Genomic DNA, 25161 nt, shown 5'->3' on the forward strand with positions numbered 1-25161 from the left:
GCTGATGAAATTACACTATAAATACTATTTTTGTTTATTAATAATCTTGCATATTATATTTCTCAAATCGAAAATTGTCATTTCCGTGGCAATTGCGTGTCGACGTGTACAACACGTTGACGTTCTGCGAGTCAGATCGTCAGCTCCGAAGTTTAGGAAGACACCCTGATTGGTCATCGCCAAAATTGACAAGTCCCAATCAGGGGCTTTCGAAACGAATTGTCCCCACCGTCGCTGCGCCCTTGGCGCGCCTAGTCTGAGGGTGGGGTGCTACCTAAGACATGCAGAGACTATGTTTTCAGCTTGGATACAAATTTCCTCCATCAAACCCCAGGTACCGAGTGTCCTTAGGATACCATTCGGTCGCCCTTCAGAAATATGCATTTACAACCCCTCTTGGCTGCCACGTGCGGGTGAAAGGAAAGTTTTTGAATCTGATTTCAAAAGGCCAACGAGCATTGCCGCGGTGTCGTTAAAATACTAAACAATAAGAGCCATTTTTCCCCGTGCTGTAAAGTGCTCAACAATACCTACTATCCGCCAAAGCTCGATCGCCATTACGGTAGCCGCGAGTGCCTACCAGAAGCTACAAGACGAAGTCCGAAAGATAGCGCGAAGAACGAAGAAAAGAACAGCGTCCACATGTGCCAGGACAAAAGAGGACAACCGCGATCCCGGCTCATCAATCAGACGGACGGCATATAGAGCGCAATTATCCGACGGTAATTAACTTCGCAAACTGCAGCCCCCGCGAAGTCTGGCGCAGGCGAGCGCGGGGCGCAAGTGAGAGAACCCGGGTGCCCGGGGACCCAGGCGAAGGAGGGGCGAAAGGGGGTGGCTGGCTGATAGCGGCGGCGGCGGTGGCGTCAGCGGTGGATGGTGGATGGTTTGGATGGAAGGTTCTTCGTGGGTTCCGGCCTGATGGAGCTGTTCTGGAATTATACACGGGGTTAGCCCTGAAAACCAGGCGGCAGCCAGCTTTTGCCCCGGAAACTAATTTAACTCTCGCATCCTCCGTCCTACCTAGCCTGAACCGGAGTCGAAGCCGAACCACCCCCGCCCCCGGGATCCTCTTAGCCGCCGACCCTCACCGATCCCCGCGTCCGTGTGCGCCGGCGGGGCGTCGCGCGCGCGCGATCGACGATATCCCGGGGTAAATAAACCTCGAGTCGACGCGTTCCCCGGATCTGTTCCGATTCCCCGGCTGAAAGAAGACAGAACGAAGGACACGATAGGCGGAGGGTTTCAGGCCGCGTTGCGATCGTGTGTCGAGAGGCATTAATTGGAGCGCCGCTCGGTTCCCGTGAGCCGGTGACCGCCTTCGGGCTGGATGCCTACGGAAAATCGACGGGAAAATCGCGGGCCGGTCGCGGCGGAAATTCGGACCACTTCGGGCGATCTTTGAATGATTGATGGGCAGCTCGGGCGGGGGGCTGAACCTCGAGTGGATTGCGGAATTCGAAACTAGTAGGTTGAAAGTTGAAGTGGGAAGCTTGGACGAGTCGATTCGTTATTTTCGTGGGATCTCGGGACTCTGTTGTCTGAGATCGAGATTGAGAATTAACCCCTTGCCCTACAACGAGTGAGATCTCTTTTTCTGATAAATTATTAATGACAAAGTAGCCGTGTCGATTAGAGTTGAGAAAGAAATCATAGGTCGAGGGGTTAAGAATCACCAATTATTTTCGCGCGTCGATACGCTGCGTTTTGTTTGATATTCTATCATTCTATATTCTATCATTCAACGTATGCTTAGAATTTTCTTCTTTTTCCAATAAATTATTAATGACAGCCTTATCGATCGGAGTTGAGAAATAAATCACAGGCCAAGGGGTTAATTATTCCATCATCGGCGTGGAGCGAAGGTTATCGGAATTCGCGGTTAGAAAACGCATCTCGAGGACCGGTCCGGAGGAGTTAAGGATTCCAAGATAATGGGAGCGACGGTAATCGACGGAATATCGCGAATTAATGGCCGGCGAGCGGGAAAGGGTTCACCGATATTCGCGCAATTAACAGTCGATTTTAATTGGGTGGACCGTTCTTCTTGTCGTTCGAGGGTCTACCTGGGCCGGCGGTTTTAATGGAGCCGTCTCGCCTAAAACTGATGCCCGGGCTTATGAAAGCTTCTATCTATCCCGACGGCGCTCTCGGCCGGCCGCTAATTCAATTAGCCAATTTTCATTGTGCCGTTCGCGCCGGCCGACGGCGCGTTTTAATTCGCGCATAGAGCGACGCCGACGTTCCTCCGTTCTTCTATCCTCTCCTCTGCCTTTCGCTCGTCCCCCGCCCCCGCGCCCCTCTTCTTTTCCCGTCGTTCCTCTTTTTTTCGCACTCTACGTCTAATACCGACGAGCCCCGGTGCCGTCGATTCCGTGTTTGCCTTCGGCCAACGGGGCCCTCTTCATTTTCCCGGGGAACCGGCGCTCGCCACGCGGAAACCGGACGCCGCTAGTGTCAATAAAATGTCCGCTAATGCATTGTTGATACGGTTTAAGTGAAACGAACGCGGGACCCGAGCCACCGGAAAGGTTCCGTCGGGCCGGTTCTCATCTCGACCGTACGCGCGCGCGCAGGGTAAATAGCAACGATTCTTTATTGGCTGTTCCCGGGTAATTTCTGCAGTGTTTCTCTGACCGAGTGCTCCTTTGTTGCACGCCCGCGCGGTGGAAATGAACATTTGTTAAGGGAAGCAAAAATATTCTTGGGAAATACGGAGGCTGTAACGGCTATGATTCCCTCGCGCCGCATTCGTTAATACAATTCTTAATGACCCCGTGTCGCGTTCTATTTTAATTACTCACCGTTCGCCCGGATATACGTGTGTAATTACCTTCGCAATTACGCGGGGAACGCTTCAACGGGAGAATACCGCGGTTCTCTTAATAATTCCGTGGACACAAAAGAAAGCTACATCTTTTAGCGTAATTGAAAGACACATTTCAAGCGCGGATACGATTTCCGCTTCAACGGGAGGGAAAATGGAAACAGGAGCGAGAGGATTAACCCTTGGCGCTACAGGTTTTCTAATCTATCAGCAACTGCAACTAAGTTTTACAGTGTTCCTAGCGAAAGTTACGAAAGACGTTTCTTGACGATATCTACTTTGTTTACTCTGGATTTCTGGTACTTGAGTCTGCTTTGTTTTTAGTGGAATTCTAACTCTTAGCACTCCAAATGGTTTTGTAATTCATCAGCAACTGCAACTAATTTTTATGATATCTCTAGTGAAAATGAAAAATGCTATAACAGTTCTTCTATCTGAATATTAGAAAATCTAATGATTTTAGGGTAGTTTCTTTAAGATTTATTAAAGTATTTGATATTACTGGTGCAATATTGGAGCCTAGAGAGTTCAAAGGGTTAACCCTTGCTAGTACAAAATTTGTATGCGTGGAAAATCTAATGATTTTAGGGTAGTTTCTTTAAGATTTATTAAAGTATTTGATATTACTGTTGCAACATTAGAGCCTACAGAGTTCAAAGGGTCAAGAGGGAGAAATAAGGCGAAGGGGTCGAAAGTGGCGCAAAGAAATTTTGCTGGTAGTGTGAAATGTAGCGATTCGGTGTGATACGCGAGAACTAACAGCCAGGCTTTTTCCTCTGGCGAACGTACGGATTCATATTTGTCGCACGGCTGCGAAATAACAATTACCCATCCGTCAGGGGTTGTATCCGCGGTACGTGTCGCGATAAATTGTAAATAATCCTTTCCCGCGGAAATCCTCGGCATCTGGATAAACCCTTGAAAAGATATTCCGGTCGAACGTGACGCGTCCCGCGATGGAACTCCGGCCATCCCCCGCGTGCAACCCTTCCGCCCCCGAGATCCACCGTAAATTTTAACGCATCCGTGCGATCGGAGACGCGCCGCGAATGCATCGCGAACTCCCGCGCTGCTGGAACGCCATTAATATGTCTGCCTCGCGCATTCTTTCCGCTTCCCGGGGATCGTGATTCCATCCGGAATGCGGGGATACGCGTTAGATACGTGTCACGGAATATTTAGTCGGGCTGAACGACGTAAGAGACTCGCGAGATGCGACTCTGAGAGCCTTCGCGCGAGAATAATGGATCGCCGGGCGGCTGAACGGGGCTGAACTGGTCTTGGGAATTTGTTGTAATGTCTGCACTTGTTGATCTTGTTCGGAGTGTGGTGTCTTTTGTTGTTTTGGTACAAGGTGTAAGTTGACGATAGAGTAGAAGGAAGACGAATTGAAGATAGAGTAGAAGGAAGATAGGATGTATTAGAAACTGAGTCTTCTGTGTGACAGTCATTTTTCCTGTGACTCCATATTGTACGTTAACAGTGACTGCCACGTCATAGAAATTCGGGTGACACCGTCTCTAACGTAAACTTGAAGAATCATTTTCTTGACGTATCGAACTAAGTTTCATTGGCATGAGATATAAGAGAAATAGTAAATCGTTACGAAGAATTTTGACTAGATTCTACTTCATTAACACTAGAACTACCGAGCATACGATTAATACGCAATTCCTATGAAAATTGTAACAATTATCTTCAGTTCCTTCAGACATTCATTATACTCAAATGAAACTATTTTCAAAATCATTCCGAATATTCGATGCTTCGAAGATATCAATAACTGCTAAACAAGAAAATCGAAACCAGTTTTGACTGTTACGGTAGTTCTAGTGTTAAGAAAACTGTTTCGACCGGAGCGCTGGTAGTGTCAGCAAGTTACAGAAACTAAATAGACAAAGAATAAAATTAGTTCGTCGCAAGTTCCTATTTCAAGAGAGTTAACCTGGAAACTCTGAAACACTCGAGTATATACCTCAAGTAGAAACGGTCGGCCACGATCAGACCCAATCCACGTACAATATTTTCCTTCTCGAGAGAATGTTTGTCACTTCCTTCTCCGAGCGCACTCGGTCGAATTGTCTGTTTTAATCCGCGATCCCTCGAACCCGTATCGCAACGGTAGGACACATCGCGCGAGCAAACGCGCCGCGATTTGAACGACGTCTGCTACTGCGGTCTGTTTGCAAAGATCCCGGCGCAATTTTTCGATCCGCCGAGCGTCCCGGGGTCCGCAGCGATACAGGATAAACACGACGATGTCCGCGGTGTCCTAAGGGTAACAGCGGCGAGGATCGTCCGTTGTTGACTTAAAAAATATCAACGCGTCGGCAGGAGAGCGAGCCCTTTGTGGCTTAGCGGCCGTGAGCCGGATACGACCGGGAGATACGGCACGCCCTGCGATTGCTTTCCTCGATTCCCTTCTAACCATTCGATCAGCCCTTCGTTCTTTCTTTTCCCCTTTGTCTGCACTTACTGTCTGCTATCGAACTGTTCGCCCCGAGGCAGTGTTTCTCAACGTGCTCTCCGTGTAATTTGAATACTTTAGGGACAACCGGAGAGACGCTCGAGGAAATAACAGGTTTACCAAAAATGACAGTGACACCGTCGCTGTCGCGAGAGAAACAAAAGGAGAAACGAAAGGCGATTGCTCAACAAACAAACCAGTTCAACGACCTTATTACCCCATCACTGTAAGAAGTCGTAGGGTCCGAGCGTGAATCGCGAAGTCGAAAACAGAATTAACCCTTTGAACTCTGTACGCTCCAATATTGCAGCAACTGTAATACTGAATATTTTAATGAATCAAAGTAACTACCCTGAAATTATCACGTTTTCCACAGATCCAGATTTTGTACTGAGAAGGGAAATACAGGATCGAAGGAATGTTAGCACTTTTCATTTTCATTATACTATAAAAATTAGTTGCTAGATTACGAAACCATCTGGAGTGCTAAGGGTCAACGACTAACCTCGCGGACGATCGCGAACAGGTATATTTACGATAGTCCAAGCTAGCGAAGCGAAAACGAAATTTTGAAGAGGAGAACGATGACGAGGAATAAGGGGAAGTGCAAGAGACAAAGGTGACACTTTCGGATGAAGAATAGAGCCACCAGCGACAAAGTACAGGGAGGATCGGAAGAAAAGAAACGTCAGAGGGCTGATCCGAGAGGGGCGCAGGACGAGGCTCTACAGAATTAAGAGCCCATTAGCCTTTCATTAACTCGGCGGCGTATCCGAGGGGGGATAGACACTTTTGTAACCCTTCCTTCAGCAGCGGGAAGAGAGGGCGCGGAGTAATATGAATTTTGCTACAGAGACGCTGTCGGATTATGGTACCCATCTATAGATAAACGAGTTCAATCTGAAGCAGTCGCGGTGGTAACGCACGGCAATTAACCGTGAGAGAGTAATTTATATAGAGCTGCTTACCGCTGATGTTCCCTTGAAAATACCCTTATTCAATTAAACACGATCCTCGAATGTTAAACGCACGGCATTGAAGCCACCATTGAATAATCTTCTTTCAAACACTGCGCGGACCGCGAGCGGAATATTCTCTAACTAACCGATGATCCTCGCTCGTCCTCCGGCATCTCGAGAATTAATTAAAACCACTATTTATACGCGGAACCGTTAAACAAACGTTCGGCCGGGATCCGAGTCGATTTAAAATTCCGACTCGCGAATAAAACCTGTCGATACCAAATCCGCCTTTCTAATCGCCGCGGAACGCGGACGGGGGCGGTCCGGGGAATCCGCGCGGGCAACGGCGGGACAGGATCGCGCGTCGACTAATCACGGCGAATACTTTTCCGCGGCGTCGTTCCATTAGACGATAATTGACTGTCAAACTCGCGGGCACATCGTGCGGGCGGTCGTTCGACTGTAATCCCAGAAACGGGTTAATTGCGTTATGGCTGTCATTATCTCGGTCGCTGAGCATGCAGTTCTCTGCCGGGCGGCGGGCGGACGAAGGGGGGTTGGCAGGGAGGCGGGGCGCGGCGCGGGGCGGGCGCGCACGTAATCCAGGAAACGTTCCGCTGAAACGTTTACTTCTAAACGTGCGGGGCAAGAGAAATTCACCCCTCGGCCGGTTATTTGATTCCCCGACGCGACGCGGCGGCCGCCGACCTTTCGGCAGGGCCGATTCGCGCGTGAACCGGTCTTTTTTACGGTCAGCGGTGAACGCTTCGCGACCTTTCCCGCGCGCAACCGTTTCGAGGGAGTTTAAACGCGGACGGTGCACGCGCGAGTCTGGTTATCCTGGTTTCAAAGAAGCGGTCGGGGTGGAGGAGAGAGAAATAGAGGGACGGGAAAAAAGAGATACGGGGAAAAGAGGAAAACGGATGAAAAGAGTGAGTAAGGGAGAAATGAAGAGAGGAATGAGGGACGCGAGGAACGGAGATAGCGAAGTAGACAGAATGGAGAGCTATATCGCGTCGCGAAATCGCTTTAAGAGGGCTATTGACGAAACCTCCTGCGAGGCACGTTAGAGCCCTGATATTTTTACCATAGGAATAAAGGCCCAAGGAACCGCTGCTTCGCTAATTTAGTCGCAGTCGGCACGTTTTGCCAGTTTTGTAGATTTACCATAGTTTCAACCTTACATCTGTTTGCCAGAAGTCGAGGCGATCCTACAGATACAGGCGTTCAGTAATACGTGATAAGTATTACTGAATCCTCTTAACTCTAGATTTACGGAACCCGTCAGTCTGACGGATACTGAATTTACTAAACATTATTTAGTAATAGTTTAAGCGGACTTCGACTCGAGCAATTACGAGGGTACGCGTTGCAATACTCTAGTTTTGAAGCTATAGTCTTCGCGGTTTCTATAGACGAGCGTGTAGTTTTCTAAGAACAATAGACTAAAGAGTAGAATAAACCTCCGTGAATCTAGTATTAATAAATAAGTTATTTCCACTGAAGTAAATATTAATACAATCCACTTCCGATCAGTCGCGCAAAGTTAAGTCGGCGACGTACGGGTTTCGCTATTAAAATTTCGAAATGGAGAACGCGTACTCAACAGATAGTGAGGGAAGTAGAGAGGTGTAGAAACTGGGGAAAGAGAACAGAGACAGAGAAGGGAAAAGAGGTAGCAGATAAAAAAAGTGAAGAGGAAGGGAGAAATGAAGAAAAATGAGGGACGCGAGAAACGGAGATAGAGAAGTAGACAGAGAATGAAGAGCTATATGTACGGTGGAAAGAGGAGGAACAGAGTGAGGGAAGTAGAGAAGAGTAGAAAGTGGGGAAAGAGAAACAGAGACAGAAGGGAAAAGAGAAACAGTGAAATAGAGGGAAAAATGAGGAGAAAAGGGAGAGAGAGACGAGAAGTTGCGGCGCAGCGGTGCAGGATAGCTCGCGGAACACGGTCTATCCGTTTGCCGGTTGTCGCCGGAGCCTATATCCCGAGGAGAGGCTCCTCTCCCTTTTGACGGAAGCCAACGTTAATTAACGCGCGCGGCTCTGCCTTCTTCGCGTCGCTTGTCGTTACGTTAACGCGTTTTCCGCTCTCGCGCTCCCGTTCCCCGGCGGGCGGCCGAGTTTCTCCGAATTTCCGCGAGCGGAGAAACGCGGGCTCCGGCGAGGCGAACTTCGCGGCAGCCTTCGACGCCCGTCTCTCCCAAACAATGCGCGCCGCGATTTCGGGGAACGAAGCTCTCCGATCAGTTCCCTGTTGCATCTGTTACCTGGACGGTTCGTTAGGATTGCGGAGGAACTGGCGAAGGCGAACGAAATGAGTTATAGACATATTTTCCTCAACACTGTTCATTGACGTCGCGGAGAATCGTGATGACGTCGGTAACGCGCAGATGAGAGTCGCTGAACTCTCGTCGGAAAGTATATACGCGAAGAAAGATGGAAAAGTAGGAGATCGAGAAGAGAAAAGATTCGGAAGACAGAGAAGAAGGTGAAACGACGAGTAAAGAGATGTAAATAAAGAGTGGAAAGTTTCCAAGCCTGAAAAACCTTTGGAAAATCCAGGATCGCGCGGGTCTGGTCGCCAAATGTGTGATCGTACGAAGCAGACTCGAGGAACAGTTATAACGATAGAAAGTGAAAAAGAAGAAACCAGTGGCGTAAGCTTTTCAGGATTATGGAAGATTGAAAAACGTAGAAACCTGGAACTATGAAGATCGGTGCTCGTCGATGACCTGTAATTAATTCGTGTAGAACAAATGCAAGGTTCAGTTGTTATACTTTCGTACGATTGGGATAACGATTATTTTCTGGGTCGATACGGCCGAGCGTCAAAGCTGAGTCGAATCGATTCCCGAACAGATAACTACCCGTGCGGCATTTGAAAATGGAACTTACCGGGATCGGAGGAAGGATGAGCCCTGGTGAGTCTGCAGAGTTGCAGCGGCAGATAACGAGTATCCGCCCGCGGTGGTGACTTCGGCGGCGGAGGTGTCGCGCTGAGGAAGCCGCGCTGCAGCTCCCAGCCGACTTCCTGGATGATCGAAGCCTTCCTGAAGTACGGCGTCACCTCCCTCAGATATTTAACTGTAACAGGCGGAAACGGGGTCGAGCCCTGTGAGCAACGGCTGCCAGGAAATTTGGACGGCGGGGATTCGCGTAATTCGTCTCTGATAACGCGCCTCCGACGCACACTCGTGCACCCTCGCCGCTCGGCTCTTGCGTTTATATTTGAGTTGCGGGAACGTCGTTCGGCGAATGTTTGTACGTGTATGGAGCGCGATGAGCGGCGAGCGTGCTGATGGATTATTAACCCTTTGCGCTCCGAAGTTTTTCACTGGAAATATTTCAACACTTTCTGATGAGATGAGGACGATACTTCGTGAAGCTAAGACGAGAAATTCACGTGAATTTACGGACAAAGATATTTTACGGCAATATTTCTTAGATTGATGCATTAGATGAAGTATGATATTAAATAAACTTTATAGCTTATGTAGGAAATCAAGTGATGACTGAGTCACTTCTCGAGTGCAAAGGGTTAAGCTTTGTATGGCGCATCAATATGTGAAATATTGAAATAAAATAACTATCCTCAATTTATACATTTTTCCTCATTAATTAATTTCCAAGAACATCGTCTGTATCTCATTGGAGAATATTGAATATTTCTAGTGAAAATCTTTCGAGTACAAAGGGTTAACCGTTATACTGTGTATTCGATTTATCGATACTCGAAGACAATTTTGTACATTTTAGGGCTGCGATATTTAATATCTTAAAAGCATTCAATAATTGAAATGATCTTGAAAATATATAGTTTCATTTGAATACTATAATGAACGTCTAAAAAAACTGACAATAATTTATTGTTACAATTTTTATACGCATTACATATAAATCGTATTAAATCCTCGTTCTAGTGTTAAGCAATTAATATAACTCAACGTCATCCGCATAAAGTTTCGAATATTCCAAAGAATCTTCGTCCGTAAGGGGATAAATCACCGATTATCAAGATGTAAACGAACGAATATCAATTTCTCTAGTATCAACACAATACAGTGTAAAATCAATGTTGAACCTAGTGTTAATCTTTCGCATTCTTCGAAATTAACATAGTCAATAAACGCCGACGTCCGGAGAGCCGTCTGAAACGAACAAATTCGCCGAGCGCAAGGCAAATTCGCGGTACGACGCGAAGTTCGTGCCACTTCGACGGTATCCGGTTGTCCTCCGAGGAGCCGCGCTTCCACCGGAAGCGGCAGAAGCGTTTTAATCCTTTTACCGTGTCACACTGTTGACCCAACTCCCTCTCTCTCTCCCTCTCTACGGTCACTCAGTTTTTCACCGACCCGGTTCTACCTCGATAAACCTCGCCAGATTTAGGCAAAATGTAGAACACTTGACTTTAATATCCGCCCCCACTTCCCCGTAATTTTTATAACTTTCCTCCCGTGTTTCAGCTGCGATCTACCATCAGCTAAACTCGAGCTCCGGAGGATTCGTTAACGTTAACCCGACATTACGTCCCATGAATCTTCCAATTTGCCTAAACGAGAATGTACCTCCTACACGAAAGAACCAGTATTAAATCCCATATTCGTTTCTGTCGCGTCGCTAAATCGCTTTAGGAGGGCTATTGACGAAACGTATTTTTACCATAGCAGGAATAAAAGCCCAAGGAACCGTTACTTCAATAATTTAGTCGCAGTTGCTTCGGCACGTTTCGCCAGTTTTGTAGATTCACCGTAACTTTTACCTTACATCTGTTCGCCGGAAGTCGAGGCGATCCTTGGTTTTATCACTCGCTACGGTCAGTGCCAAGAACGCTCGGGACCCTTGCGTGGGTCACCCGGGGGCTGCAATCGGCAACCCCTCCAGGATCACTGGTTGAGTCCCACTCGAACGAATTTTTGTTCGTACGCGCCCACTATCTGGAAGGCTACGAATCAGGAAGCTTCCAATTTTGCACACGCCTACCCAAAGGTTCATAAAAACCCACGCAAGGTACGGAGACGGGAGATATAAGAAAAAATTGAACTAGACATACGAGACGGAGTATATAGACGTCGTAGACTCTCGCCGCTGACGAGTATCACTGAACTCCCAAAAATAAACAGCAAATTATTTCCACTGAAGTAAATATTTATACAGTCCACTTCCAATCAGTTCGCGCAAAGTTAAGTCGGCGTGCGACGTACGGGTGTCCCTATAACATTTCGAAGTAGAAAACGCGTACACAACAGTTTCGGCTAATTACATCGCGATGTCTTCCCTGCGATCCATAGAAATCAATTCTAACCACCGACGCACACGTGCGAATCTAAACCGACAGGTGAAACAAGAAACGAGTTCGTCTCAACCACGTTCCTAGCATCGAAACCGAAACGGCGGAACGGTAATTCCATCGCGGCCGGATGCATCGGCCGATCCATCCCCGGTAATTCCGGTAACGAGAAGCGAACGGGGGCGGAATTTTCGGGGGCAGAACGACGCCGCAACGCGATCAATATTCCTCCGATCGGTTCGATATTAAGCCACGTTCCTCCGCGCGAACGTATCTCGGCTTTACGAGCGGTTTTTACGGATGCCCGAGCGGATTCGCCGTTTCAACCCCCGCTGTAGGGGCGGGCGGGGTCGCTCTTAGGCGGCCGTGCTCTATACGTTTCGGGCGTTTCGGTTGGCTTTCGCGTCAGGATCGCGGAGGCCATCCTCCGAGTGCCGCAAAGACGTTTCGCTTCCTTCGCGCAACCTTCGCCGCGCGATAGCGGCCGCCCGCCCGGTCTCCGCCTCGCTCGGCGGGTTCCATCGAACTTTAACGAGTTCGTCCTGTATGTAATCGCGCCGGTGGCGCAGCCCGACGTCGAAACATCAACGACAAATTGGATTTTCAAACGGTCGCTACGTGACCGCGGTGCATTATCTTCCCCTCCGGGCCGCGCGATCGGGATCCGCGATTTACGAGACCGGCCAGACTTCTTTCGCCCAGCCACGGAGCGCCGGGAGTCCGCGGGCGAAAGAAAATTCGAGGGAACGGTGGTAGGGACTCGTAAAACGCCGCCGGGAAACGAGCGCACGGGCTCCGCTCGTGAAAATCGCGCGTTACTTCCCGCGACCCCTTTCTTTCCCGGCTTTCTGACCGCATCCCGATCTTAATTAGAAGTTCCCCGGCTACCCGGGCTTCGTATAACGAAGCCTGAAGTTAATTGTTGCCGGTCCGCGCTGATTGGAAGGGAGACCAGGGAATCTTTCGCCGTTCGGGCACACTTCGGTTGTGTTTCGGGGGCGTTTGCGTGAGCGGAGAATCTGATGGTTCTGTAATTTCGTCGTGAGAGGTAACGGATTTAATACTTTGAACTCTGTAGGCAGTATTAGACCAGTTATAATATTAAATATTTTAATGAATCTTAAAGAAACTACCCTAAAATCATTAGATTTTCCACGCGTCCAAATTTAGCACTCAGAAGGAAAATAAATAGAAGAAATGTTATAGCATTTTTCATTTTCACTAGAGATATAAAAATTAGTCGCAGTTGCTGATAAATTACAAAACCATCTGGTAAGAGTTAGAAGTCTACTAAAAACAAAGGAGACCCAAGTACCAGAAATCCAGAATAAACAAAGTATATATCGTCAAGAAACGTCTTTTGTAATTTTCGCTAAGAATACTACAAAACTTGCAGTTGCCGATAGATTACAAAAAATCCTGGAGTGCTAAGGGTGAACTACATACGTTGTACTCAGTATACGGAATAAATTTCGATCGAATTAATTATGGATCTTTTATTCTCAGCGAAATCTATATCACAGCTACGAGTTGTACGCCACGGATTAATCGTAGCTTTGAAGCCGGTATCCAACGTTTCCGCTGGTAATTAATGTTCATGCATCGTCGGTGCGAATGTAGACTGAAGATAAGCAAAGAGATTCGAAGATAATCTAATTTTTCGGAGTGGTTTAGCGAGCCCGGGGGTTATAGATAATACGCGGAGCGCCGTTGCAGTACGATACATCGAATCCCATGACGCGAATATTCTCTATTCGTGGGAGCTCTCGAATCCCGCGTCGAATGTAGCTCATTCGCTAAACGGACGCAATCCCAACGATGCCCATTGATAAGCGGCCGAACACCGTGGCCGTAATGCAACGCGGCTGGAGCGACCAATCTCGTCCGAGTGTCGATGGCGCAAACAGCCATCCGTCTGCTGCGCGACTCGTCGCATTATTAATAATTAGATGCGCTGGCGCGGCCGCGCGTCTCCGCTGTTTGCGCCGCGATTTCAATCGAATTGAATTACCGTTCCCCGTCATCGTCACCCTGGAATTCCAACGGCCAACATTTACGCCGCGAATCCGATCATCGATCATCGGCCCTTCCTTCGTGTCCACAACCGACCGATCAATGGATCCACCCGGACGAAGATGTGTTTGCGCCGGTTCGATTGTATTCTGCTGGATTCTAAAGTGCTCTAACGTTCCGCTTCGTTTCTCTGGGATAAGTATTCCTGAATCGAATGATTAACCCTTTGCTAGATTTTAGATTCGGAAGACTAAGTCGTGGAAAAATGATCTAATTAGTCGAACAGTAAGAGAGCACGTAGTTTTCTTTCTTTCTATTAAAAATTTACATTTCTATCAAAATGACTAGTTTCGATTGTTTTGTTTCGCAATGATTAATACCTTAAAAGCATTGAATATTCGAAATGATCTTGAAAATAGATAGCTTCACTTGAATACTGTAATGAATGCCTGAAGAAACCGAACATACCCTTTTGTTACAATTTCATATGGATTACATATCAATCGTGTTCCGTAGTCCTAGTGTTAATTAAGCAATTGATATATAATTTAGCTTCATACATTGAAGGTTCTGTACGAAGAATCTTCGTCAAAGGGTTAAAATGTCGCGTACATTACTGAAACATCAATTCCCAAGGTCTCATTAACCTAACAGAACTCAAAGAAAGACTGTATTCTCCATAGAAGAACAAGTTCACAGCGCGACGCTCTAGTTCCGACGAGATCAACATCAATCCACGGAACTCGAAAATTCCGCGCAGCATCGATCACAGAGAATAAGCCCGGACATCATGAAACAAAGCAATCGAGATCAGCCAATAACTCACTGCGAAATCCCCGAAACTAATCAGATTAGTATGACTCCCCGAAAACCGAGCAGCGCGCGCGCGCGCAAAAGTACACACGCCGAGATAGAGAGAGCGTCACGGGCAAAACGCTCCGGAATATAATAAATGATCAGAGAGCGCGCGACGCGTATATTATTTCGACGAATAGTCGGCGCCAGCGTGGAATCCGGCGAACGGTCAAAATTGCAGTCCGCGCAGCGCCGCGCCGCGCCCGGCTTCAATACGCTTTGATTCCCCGTATATATTTTCGAAAAGCCGGCCGTGTCGAGGGTCCGGCGGTATTGTCGAGCGTCTGGAATTCGCGCGCGATTTCCTATCGCCCCCGCGAAAGCACGAAAAACCGTGTTCCGAGTGGCCGTGGATCGAACCGGAACCGGCGCGCAATTTCCCGCGGCCCTGTAGCCGGCGCGCCGTCTGTAATTTCGCGCGTTTTCGCGCGATCGCCGGCGAGGGCGCCTATTCCGCCACGGTTCCCGGCCAATTTTCGCTCGATCGACGTACGCGATAACGAAATTCCCCGGCTCCCGGATAATTTTCCCGCGGCCGACGCCGCCGCGTGCACGTGAAGCGAATTCCGCGGCGGTCCCCTACGTGCGGCCGCCGCCGCCGCCGCCATTAACGGGCTTCCTTCGTCGCGCGGAAGCGGAGAACAAGCCGCGGATAAGGCGGGAATTTACAGACCGTGAACGGGGACAATTAAAGTCGTGGAAACGAGGTTAGACGATCGTCTTCTTCCGTTCCTCGGACGTTGGGATCGATTTCTTGAGGATGTGACCGTTTGTCCTCGAGGGAGAGGTCGGGAAAGAGATCTGGAGGAACGATTTTTCCGCGGGTCCATTAAGGTAATTAAGAAACGACGGCGTGGCTGTTTACAATGCTTGTTTGCGTGTAGCTCCGACTGCTTTTGAAAGTTTTTAATTAATTAATCGCGGCTGCCTTGACGCGTTCGATTCTGTGCTCTGCCTTCGGTGTCTTGTGTGAAGTTGTTATATTATTGTAGTATCTAGAATTTTTGGACCTAACCTATAACCACGACTGTAAATCGCCAATACATTATAGCCAAGACTGTAACTAAGCGGTCCTAAATAATTATAACTATAACTAAGCTCATATTATGATTAGCCTTCGCCATAAAGGCGCTATTGTATACCCACCGCCAACCGAACTTTGTACATTTTTTTGAAAATAAACGCCTTTTTATCTAGAATTTTTAGACCTAATCAAGACCTAACCTATAGTCACGACTGGAAATGGCCTGAAATAATTATATCTGATTCTTAATTTTTATATTAATGTAAGCCTTCGCCACAAAGGCGCTATTGTACTACCACCCCTGGTTGAACTTTGTAAGGTCGGGGGAATATTTTTTGAAAAATAAAGCGCTTGTATCTAGAATTTGAGAGAATGATTTTTGGGAGAGAATGTCTGTGAGAGAGTGGCGGATTATATATATAATCGAGAGCTAGGAATAAATAACTTTATTTTATTAAATACATATATTTATTGCTAGCTCTCGATTACTCAAGATCCGCTCTTTCACTATCTACAATATAGTAACACTATAGAATGTAGCTTGATTCTTCGTGAATCTTTGGTAATAACTTCGAATGTCAACATTGACCAAAGAATCGGTAGATCCGAGGTTCAATAATGTTCTCCATTCAGTATTAATAAGAGAGATGATCAACTCGAAAATTCCGTTGGAAAAATATATAAAAAAATAATAATCGAAGGCAGGCTACGTAGCTCGAAATAATTATTCACGTGTTTAAGCACGCCGCTCCCCGTTTATTAAAATGTGTACAGTGAAATGGGAAGGAAATAAGAGTTTCCACGCCCACCGGCGGCAGTTCGACGCGGAGCAAGGGCGAACGGGGGTTGGATGAAACGAACGGGGACGCTTCATGGCTCGAGAGCGAGCAATCGAGCTCCCGGGACGTCTTGAAAATAGAGTAAAACGGATAAACCGGAAGTCGATCGCTGTCCGTTGCCGACGGAAGATATTTTTAATATCCGGCGTGGCTTCAATCCACTCGTCTTACCCGCCGCCCCCTCCGCCGACCCTCGCCCTTAGCAGTGTATACACGAGCCGGGAGGAAGAGGGGAAGGGGACGGGTTGCGTCTACAAGGAGAATGATCTCGTATTGAAATTGCACGGAAATTTATCCGGGATCGCGGCGATATATCGAATCGTCTCAAAGTTCGAGTCTCCCGATGAAAAATACCGTCCCCGTCTCCGGCCAATTCGTCGCTAGTAATGTTATCTGGAACCGCCCAATGGCAATCCGAGATATTTGTTATTTGTTATTAACCCCTTGCCCTACAGCAACGTGAAGATTTTCAACATGATTAGACAAATATATGTATTACTCGGTTCATTCGAATTCGAAGTAAATATTATTTCTCTGTGATCAATTATTATACTTAAAAGGAAATATAGGCGTAACATATGCTTAGAATTTTTCTCTTTTTCCAATAAATTATTAACGACAAAGTAGTATCGATCAGAGTTGGGGAAGGAATCATAGGTCAATAGGTAATTAGATAAACAACTGGCTAAAAATAGAGAGAGATAATGCTAAATTTTCCTTGATGGAAACAGAAATAAAAGGAAAGATGAAAATTGAACCAATTATTTGGACAATATAGGAATTACCATGAAATTCAATGAACGAAAGTAGAATTTTGCCCAAAGTATACATTGTAATGTATATTATTAGTACTATTATGTAACGAATGTTACAATAGAATTATCTACCTAGTTTCTAGATAACAGAATTATCAGATACTAACGAATCTACCTCGATTATCACGAACTTCAATCAAATCTGCATCTTCCGAACACAAGAAGTTTTCTAAATGAAATGGAAAACAGATCTAGCGGCAAGGTGTCGTTCACACCTCTACAATCGCGAGGCCAACCCCACGGAATGTCGCCGAAAATCTGGGACCGCAGAGATTCCACTCCGAAGAACGGTTCCACTCTGGGGACATGTTTCAGGGACGTTTCAGTCCCGGAAAGAAACTATGTATATCCGAATCGAGGCGACTGTCCCTTGCATGGAGAATTCCCGCAGACCTGGCGAAATCCCGAATAAATTTCGGAAGGGAACGGCTCCTGTTGCGGGTGGCGTTCAAGGAAATTTAGATGTAAATCATATGATTACGCGGGAGCCGCGAAAAACGGGCGGATTCACGGAACGGTTCCACGTAGGCGTTCCAGCCGAGCTGGTTGGTAAAAATCTCGGGGGATCTCCTCGCGTTCCAGCCAAGGCGTTTAATCCGGCCCGCGTTCGCCGAAGATTCAGCGAATCGGAGGATGTAACAGGCGCGCCGCGCGAGGGGTGCTTCGAAAATTCGCCATCTTGTTTACGAGATCAAAGGGACACGCGATGACTCTAGGGGATTCCTGTGGATTCATATTTGTTGCCGACTTTTAACACGTTGAACGCCGGCTAAATTTCAGCTATGAAAAACACGTGATTGTATTGATACATTTTTAACCCTTTGCACTCGAAAGTTTCTCACTGGAGATATTCAAGATTTTTCGATGAGATACAGGCGACATTGTTTGAAAGTAATTTAACGATAACTCATAGATAAATTAAGCAACAAGGCTGTTTTAGTTGAATATTTCACATAGTAATAGGAAGCTTAATTTCGAATATTAAATGTTCTACTTAGTTTTGCTGTATCGAATCGAGTGGTGACTGAGTCGAGGTGTCTTTGACAGCTTCGGTAGAAATAGTGTTAATAGAACGCCAGAAGGACGCCACCCCTGAAATTTATTCGCGAATAAAGGGCGGAATCTAGAATAACAGGTGCAACACGCGTAGATTCGTTAAACGGTTCAGAGGATTCTTTTACCTGTTGCGAACGCGATCAGTTTCCAAGGTTGCCGGATCGAAGATCCTCGTACAGATTGACATTTTCAAGACTTGACGAATGGAATTAGGAAACAGATAAAAGATTATTAGATTAATAATTAGTCCAGCGGAATAATAAACCGAGAATTCCGAGTTCTACATTTCCATAAGTTCCATTCGACGGAACTTTTCAATGAGTCGAAGGGAACTGATACGGACAGAATTAATTTCGCGAGATTCTATCAACACGTAGAACGGGGCCGGAAGCTAATTAGCCCGGGAAAGCGGAATCGAATGGAAACGAGCAGCGACGGAAAACATTGGAACACCGATCGCCGATGGAATCGACTGGCTCGTAGACGCGTCGTCGTTAGGTCGAAGGGTTCTGGAATTAATTATACACGGGCCAACTTGTTAATTAGCCGTCCGGTTATCCTCCTCCGATCGCGCGGGGCCGGTAATTAGGGAGAATTCGAAAAATTTCGATCGCGCGACGGGATCCCGCGGGACAAAGAGCAATCTAGGAGCGGAAATCGCGCGATTCGAGAGGGTCGGGGCTCGAATTTCCCGGGGTCCGGCGTCCGTTCGAGCGAAAAATAAAAATCCGAAAGGGGGGGTGGGCTCGTTTCCTTCGCGGACGGCGCAGCTGTATATAGGGTTTAATCGGGGGACGGCGAATCACGGGATGAACGTCCGCCGGGGCGACGTGACGGGGCCGAGGAAATAAGTAGAAGGGAAAATGAAACGAAGAATTCCCCGTGCAACCCCCGTCCCGACCGCCCTGCCGGTTTTTATCTCCGCGTTCCCTTCCTGCGAGTTTTTCCCCGCCGCTCGCGGGATCCTTCGGCTTAAAGTATCCGATATAATTAAGCACGCCGAGCTTATTCTCAGTTCCCACGTAAACAAAGACGCCCCCGTTATTACCCTCGTCTGAAAAAATCGAGAAACTGTCTTACCGGACGGCGAGGGAAAAACAGGAACCGAAGATAAACGCGCGCCTCGTTACGGCAGAGGTTCCCAAACCGTGCAGTTGATTTCTGACGGCAGAGATCAACCCTTTGAGAAACGTTCTTGTGAAAGACCTGTTAGGACGAGGGGGCAGTTTTACGATACGGGAAATTATTCTTAGAGACGTTCGTAACCGTTCGATTTTCGTCTGGTACTTTGGCAGGCCGGACTTCAGACGATATGCGGCAGATAAGGGTTCAGCTTAGAAATCGACCGTCTATTTTTTCACTTCACATCGCCTCGACTTCTGGCAAACAGATGTAAAGTTAGAACTATGGTGAATCTACAAAACTGGCTTTTATTCCTATGGTAAAAATACCCAGGACTCTAATGTGCCTCGCAGGAGGTTTCGTCAATAGTCTTCTTAACCCCTTGGCCTACAACGAGTGAGAGTCGCGGTGAAGATTTTCAACATGAATTCGAATTCAAAATAAATATTATTCCTCTGTAATCAACTATTATACTTCAATGGAAATACAGGCATAACATATGCTTAGAATTTTTCTCTTTTCCCAACTAATTATTAATGGCAAAGTAGCCGTGTCGATGAAAGTTGAGAAAGAAATCATAGGCCAAGAGGTTAAAGCGTTACAACGCTTACAACATTACAACGTAACAAGTCACAAGAACCAAGTCTACTGTAGCTCCTACTCATTTCCTAAGTTCTGCTCTCGATCATTCGGGTGGTCCTTCGAGAAGTGTTTATAAGTCGGCAAACGGCAAACGCCTACAAAGCTCGATCGCCATTACGTAGCCACGAGTACCTAACACATAGAAACTGAATTATGCATCGGAGCCTTGGATATCCACAGGAGAAGCGCGTATCGGACGCTCGTTATTTGAATAATTACATTCAGCTATTCGACAACTTTTTCTAGCTTCATTCCGCGGATATTTTACTAGATTCGTTAGATTCGACGGAGTATTGCAACGGAGATCGTTACCGAGAGAAAGAGAGAGACAGACGCTGGCGAAGAATTCGATGGAAGGTAAACAATTTTATAAGCGAATCGCGGGGACTGATTATTTTCATGTTTGGGAACCGTGGCGCTGGAGTCCTCTCGAATCGATTCGCGGATAGCGACTCCGCTCGTTTCTCGATGACCGTCCGCGCGTCCCCGTCACGGGAGAGGACGAACAGCTGAAGAAATATCCACGGTAAACACCTCGCCGCGTATTTCTTCGAGCGTGAAGGGGAAACGAATACAGGGATCGGTTTTTCAGAAAGACGCGCCGGGAGAAAGAGAGCAGTCGTCCGAGACGATATTTTCTGTTCACCGGCATCGACGGCGGCGCGGAACGACCGGCCATACATCCTCATGAATATCGATCGATTCCACACGGGGCCCGTGTTTCCTCAGATTTGATTAATATTAATGAATATAAATAGACGCGGCGACGCCGCTTATTCAGCTACCGCCGTCGCTCGTGACTCGATCTCGTGCCGGGCTGTTTTGTAATAAATAATGAGAATGTAAATTCCTTCGGAAGGCACCGCGAAGTCGAAGAATTGATCGTTCGTTTAACGACGATTTTATTCAGAACCTGTTACTTTATCTGCTAATGTACACGAGCGTAATGGCGCCGGCGTAATTAAGATACATTTTATCTATGAAACGAAGGTGGATTGTAATATATGTAAGAGCCACCACACATAGAGATCTGAAAATAGTGACGGACACTGTAGATTTATATTAACTATTTTCCCTTCGCCACAAAGGCGCCGAGAATTGTAAGGCCGGAACATTTTTTGAAAATAAAGCGCTTTCATCGAGCAGCCAAAGGAAAATTGGAACGTGAATCACTCGATTCGCTGTTAACGCGTAATTCCATCGTTCATCGGTTACAAGCGCCGCGTTCCGGGCGTAACAAGGTTTCAAGTTTCCGCGGCACATAATTAATCTGAAATTTATTCTCACCTCGCGAGGCAGGTTCGGCACCGTCGAAATCGTAACGAGCGAGAAGCGGCCATCAATTATTCATAAAGCCGGGTTCATTCTTTCGGATCTTATTCGGCGGCGATTACGTGGGCGAGCGGGGAATCCTGAACCCAATCGATTCGCTTCGCGCGCGCGGACGGCGGAATTGAAGCGGGCCGAGGCGCGATCGTAAAAGAAGACCAATCTGGGATGAGCGTTTTGCACGCAGGGCTAATTTGTATGCGCGACAGCAGTAAACGCTTTACGGCTAATAATAAACGCGGCCCATACGCTGGACCGGACGCGGCCTAGACGCTCGGAGACGCGTTACGACCGTTTCCGGTCCGCGGCGACATTAAAATGCAAATGTCCCGCGGTGGATCGTTCCATCGATCGTAAACAAGAGCAACGGCTGTCGGCCCGACCGAAAAACCCTTTCGGATAGCGCTCTTATCTTAAGTGCGCCCGGTTTCTCCCCCCTTTTCTCCGGCTGCTCGTCTTTCCTCGCTTTCTCTTTCGTTCTTCGAGCGATCGAGTCTCAATTATATTCGGAACGATTGTAATTGCCTGCGGATTTCACGTAATCGGCCGGTCGGAAGCGAAACGCGTTTCCATTCGCGACACGGCTATCGACGAGACGTCGCGTCGTTATTACACACTCCCACCGGCGTTCCGCTCTTGAATTCGAATTTAAAGCGCTCCGTCTCTTCCGATAACGATCGCCGACGGAATTAGCGGACGGCGAATGCCGCGGTTAATTATGAGACAGTGCGTAACCGCTGCCTTCTTCGGCGCGCGAGGATTGAGCTGTTCGGTTGGATCGCGGAGTGTCGATTAACGATTCGATGTGCATGTGGACATGATGTATAGAAATGTGTGTGAGATTTAATGTTTCTACTTGTTATTCGAGGGGTGAATTAACTGTGGATTTCGTAAGATGAATCTTTCGAACAGGTTTCTCATGTGAAATCAATACTTCTTAGGCTGTGTTACAATTAGAAGAATCCCTAGCGCAAGTAACCCTCAAAGAAAAAGTTTGCGTACCGGCTAATTTTCAGAAAACTGAATTGTGATGGCAATTTTCACTGAGGTCGACTTATATAGCTGTACATAGAGAAACTTAGATATCATATTGTTATGTAATTAATTCGAATTAATTATCTATTTGAAATATATTACGTAACAATATGATATCTAAGTTTTTCTATGTATAATGATATAAAATTTAATTCGAATTAATTATCTATTTGAAATATATTGCATAACAATATGATATCTAAGTTTTTCTATGTATAGTGATATAAAATTTAATTCGAATTGATTATCTATTTGAAATATATTACATAACAATATGATATCTAAGTTTTTCTATGTGTATCGTGTGAAGTATTCAACTCAAAAGAGTTAAAACAGTGAATAATAGACAGACACTTGAAAATTGCAGTCGGCGTTTATCCCGATTTTCAATGAATTTCTCAATCGAATCACCTAATCGGTTTTCCACTAATCGAGGAGCAAGTACGTCTCCGATCGAAGTTAGAAGCGCTGCAGACCCAGGGTCACGGAATATCGAAACGAAATCGAAGATCGAGAGGGAGCCGACCGTTACCGCGGAATCGAGGGAGTTAATCAACCGGTTTTTGGACAAAGGGAAGGCGCCGAAGGAGCCATAAGCGGCCGCTTTTTCTTCGGGGCTGTGCGGCTGACATGCATCGGTCCATATCGGCCGCCATCCATTCCCGGTCGGCCGAAATTCTCTCTCTCCCCCCCTCGTACGTGCCGGATATAAATCCTCGATCGACGCTTTCAACCGTTATACATCGGCGAATATAGCAGAAAAGGGTGATTCACGGGGTGCTAAGGGAACAACCTGCCCCTCGCTGTTGCTCGGACAAACGACCGAGCAACGAAAACCGCCTTCCGCGCCGGTTTCAATCGGGGAAAGATGCGTAGACCCGATTGATAGATGATTGGAGGGGCCGGTGGCCATTGATAACCGGAGAGAATGAAAATAGGACGAACATCATGAGTCAGAAAATTGATGCTGACGACGGGAGGACGCACGAGAAGCTTTCTGATTTCGTATTGACCCGAAGGGGGGAGGAAGAAAAATGATTTGGCGGGATGATGCTCGAGCTTTCGGAAGAATCTACGTAACCGTCTGATTATTGGTTTACCGAAACTACTGAAATAGAAAGATTCGTATTGAAACAGGCGTCGAGATCGAGATGGTTATAAAAATCAGTGTGTCGGTGGATTCCTATTTAAAATAATTAGCTGAGAAATTTCTATAACCGAAATTAAAATTCTACGAAAGTTTCTGACTGTTGGTTTATCGAAACTACTGAAATAGAAAGATTCATATTGAAACACGTGTCGAGATCGACATGGATATAAAAATCGGTGCTGTGCTGGATTCTTATTTACGTAGATTGTTTAAAACATTTATCTGAATTCCTATAACCAAAAATAAAATTTTACAAAATTGCGTCTAATTAAAAGAAACAAACAAAAGTTCACATCGCTTCCAAATGTACAAGTCAAACTCAGAACCTTCGACACAAAAATCAATTTTCCTCTACTCATCAAATCCCTATTACCATAGATCACTTAACAAACAACGATTCATCATCCAAAGGATTGCTCCACCGAAAAATAAACTAGAAATATCATTAATACCTCGAAACCCGTCACACACAGAGTTTCCGGAACTCGCTCGCACGGGGAGAGGTTCTGACACGTTCCCCGATGTTCCGACGCATCGGCAAACGTTGTCAAAAGAAGAGAAGAGGGTGTAACAGAGGTGCGACGCGCGGGTGACAGCGAACGGCGTCATTAAACGAATGGAACACAGATCGCGCCGGATAGAGTCCGCGCGAAAACGAGCGACTCGCTGGCGGCGGCGGCGGCGGCGGCGGGCGAGGGGCAGATTAATCAAAACGAGAGCCGGCGAGTCGGTGATGAGAACGAAACGGGCCAGTAATAAATTCCACGCGACTCGTGTAACATTTGTGTTAATTTCGACCAGCGCGCGCGCGCGCGCGCTCGACGGGGATTTATGAATTTCTTTCTCATTAACACGCCCGGCCGAACTTTCGCGCGGAAGTGTACGCGCTGACGAATATTCACGCCGTTGCGCGCGTACACGCGTACCAGGGGGTTGGTATTTAGGGGTTGGAGCATCGGCGACGTGTAACGAGCGCGAACTGCGAGGCGGGGCGCAGTTTTGGAGGTCGAGCCGACGACAAATTGCCGATATTTGCGCGGCAATATGTGCCTCTTAAACGGCCATTCGATTCCACGGCTCGGCGATCAAACGGAAATATCCGAGTGTTCTGACGCCCCGCCTCGAGACGCCTGCGATGTTCAGATTCTACCGGCGACTCCGAGCGGAAGGATTCGCGTTCGACTGCAGCCGATATTCGATCTTTTCGAGGCTTCGTTTGGTGGACGATGGAATAGCTGGTGGTGGGAATTGTTTAATGATCCTAGCTAATTTTTATAGTATTCCTAGCGAAAATTAGAAATGCTACAATATTTCTTCGATCTTTTATTTTCCTTGTTAGTACAAAATTTGGATGTGTGGAAAATCGAATAATTTTAGGGTAGTTTCTTCAAGATTCGTTAAAATATTTAATATTATAATTGGTGCAATATTGGAGCCTACAGAGTTCAAAGGGTTAACACATTACCGGCTAAGTTTCAGAAAACTGAATTGTGATGGCAATTTTCACTGAGAACTTATATCACTATACATAGAAAACATAAATTCCATCATTCCGTTATTACATTAACACTGGAACTACCGTACCAGTTAAAATGACTTCAATCGTTTCTTTCGCAATTATTAATATCTTAAAAGCATTCAATAATACAAATGATCGTGAAAATAAATAGTTTCATTTGAATACTATAATGAACGTCTAAAAAAACTGACAATAATCTATCGTTACAATTTTTAT

At 46.7% G+C, this 25161-nt stretch overlaps 1 protein-coding gene across 3 annotated transcripts in view; it reads right to left on the reverse strand.

The window, feature by feature from the left end:
- Positions 1-25161, reverse strand: part of Syn1 (Syntrophin-like 1) — a 412539-nt gene that overhangs the window by 185075 nt on the left and 202303 nt on the right. For all 3 annotated transcript variants that reach the window (XM_076372582.1, XM_076372583.1, XM_076372581.1), the window contains exon 3: positions 9155-9343. In XM_076372582.1, the coding sequence (XP_076228697.1) occupies positions 9155-9343 (189 nt within the window). The remainder of the gene's footprint in view (positions 1-9154; positions 9344-25161) is intronic.

This window comes from Nomia melanderi, chromosome 12, assembly GCF_051020985.1.
Source record: "Nomia melanderi isolate GNS246 chromosome 12, iyNomMela1, whole genome shotgun sequence".
NCBI lineage: Eukaryota > Metazoa > Arthropoda > Insecta > Hymenoptera > Halictidae > Nomia > Nomia melanderi.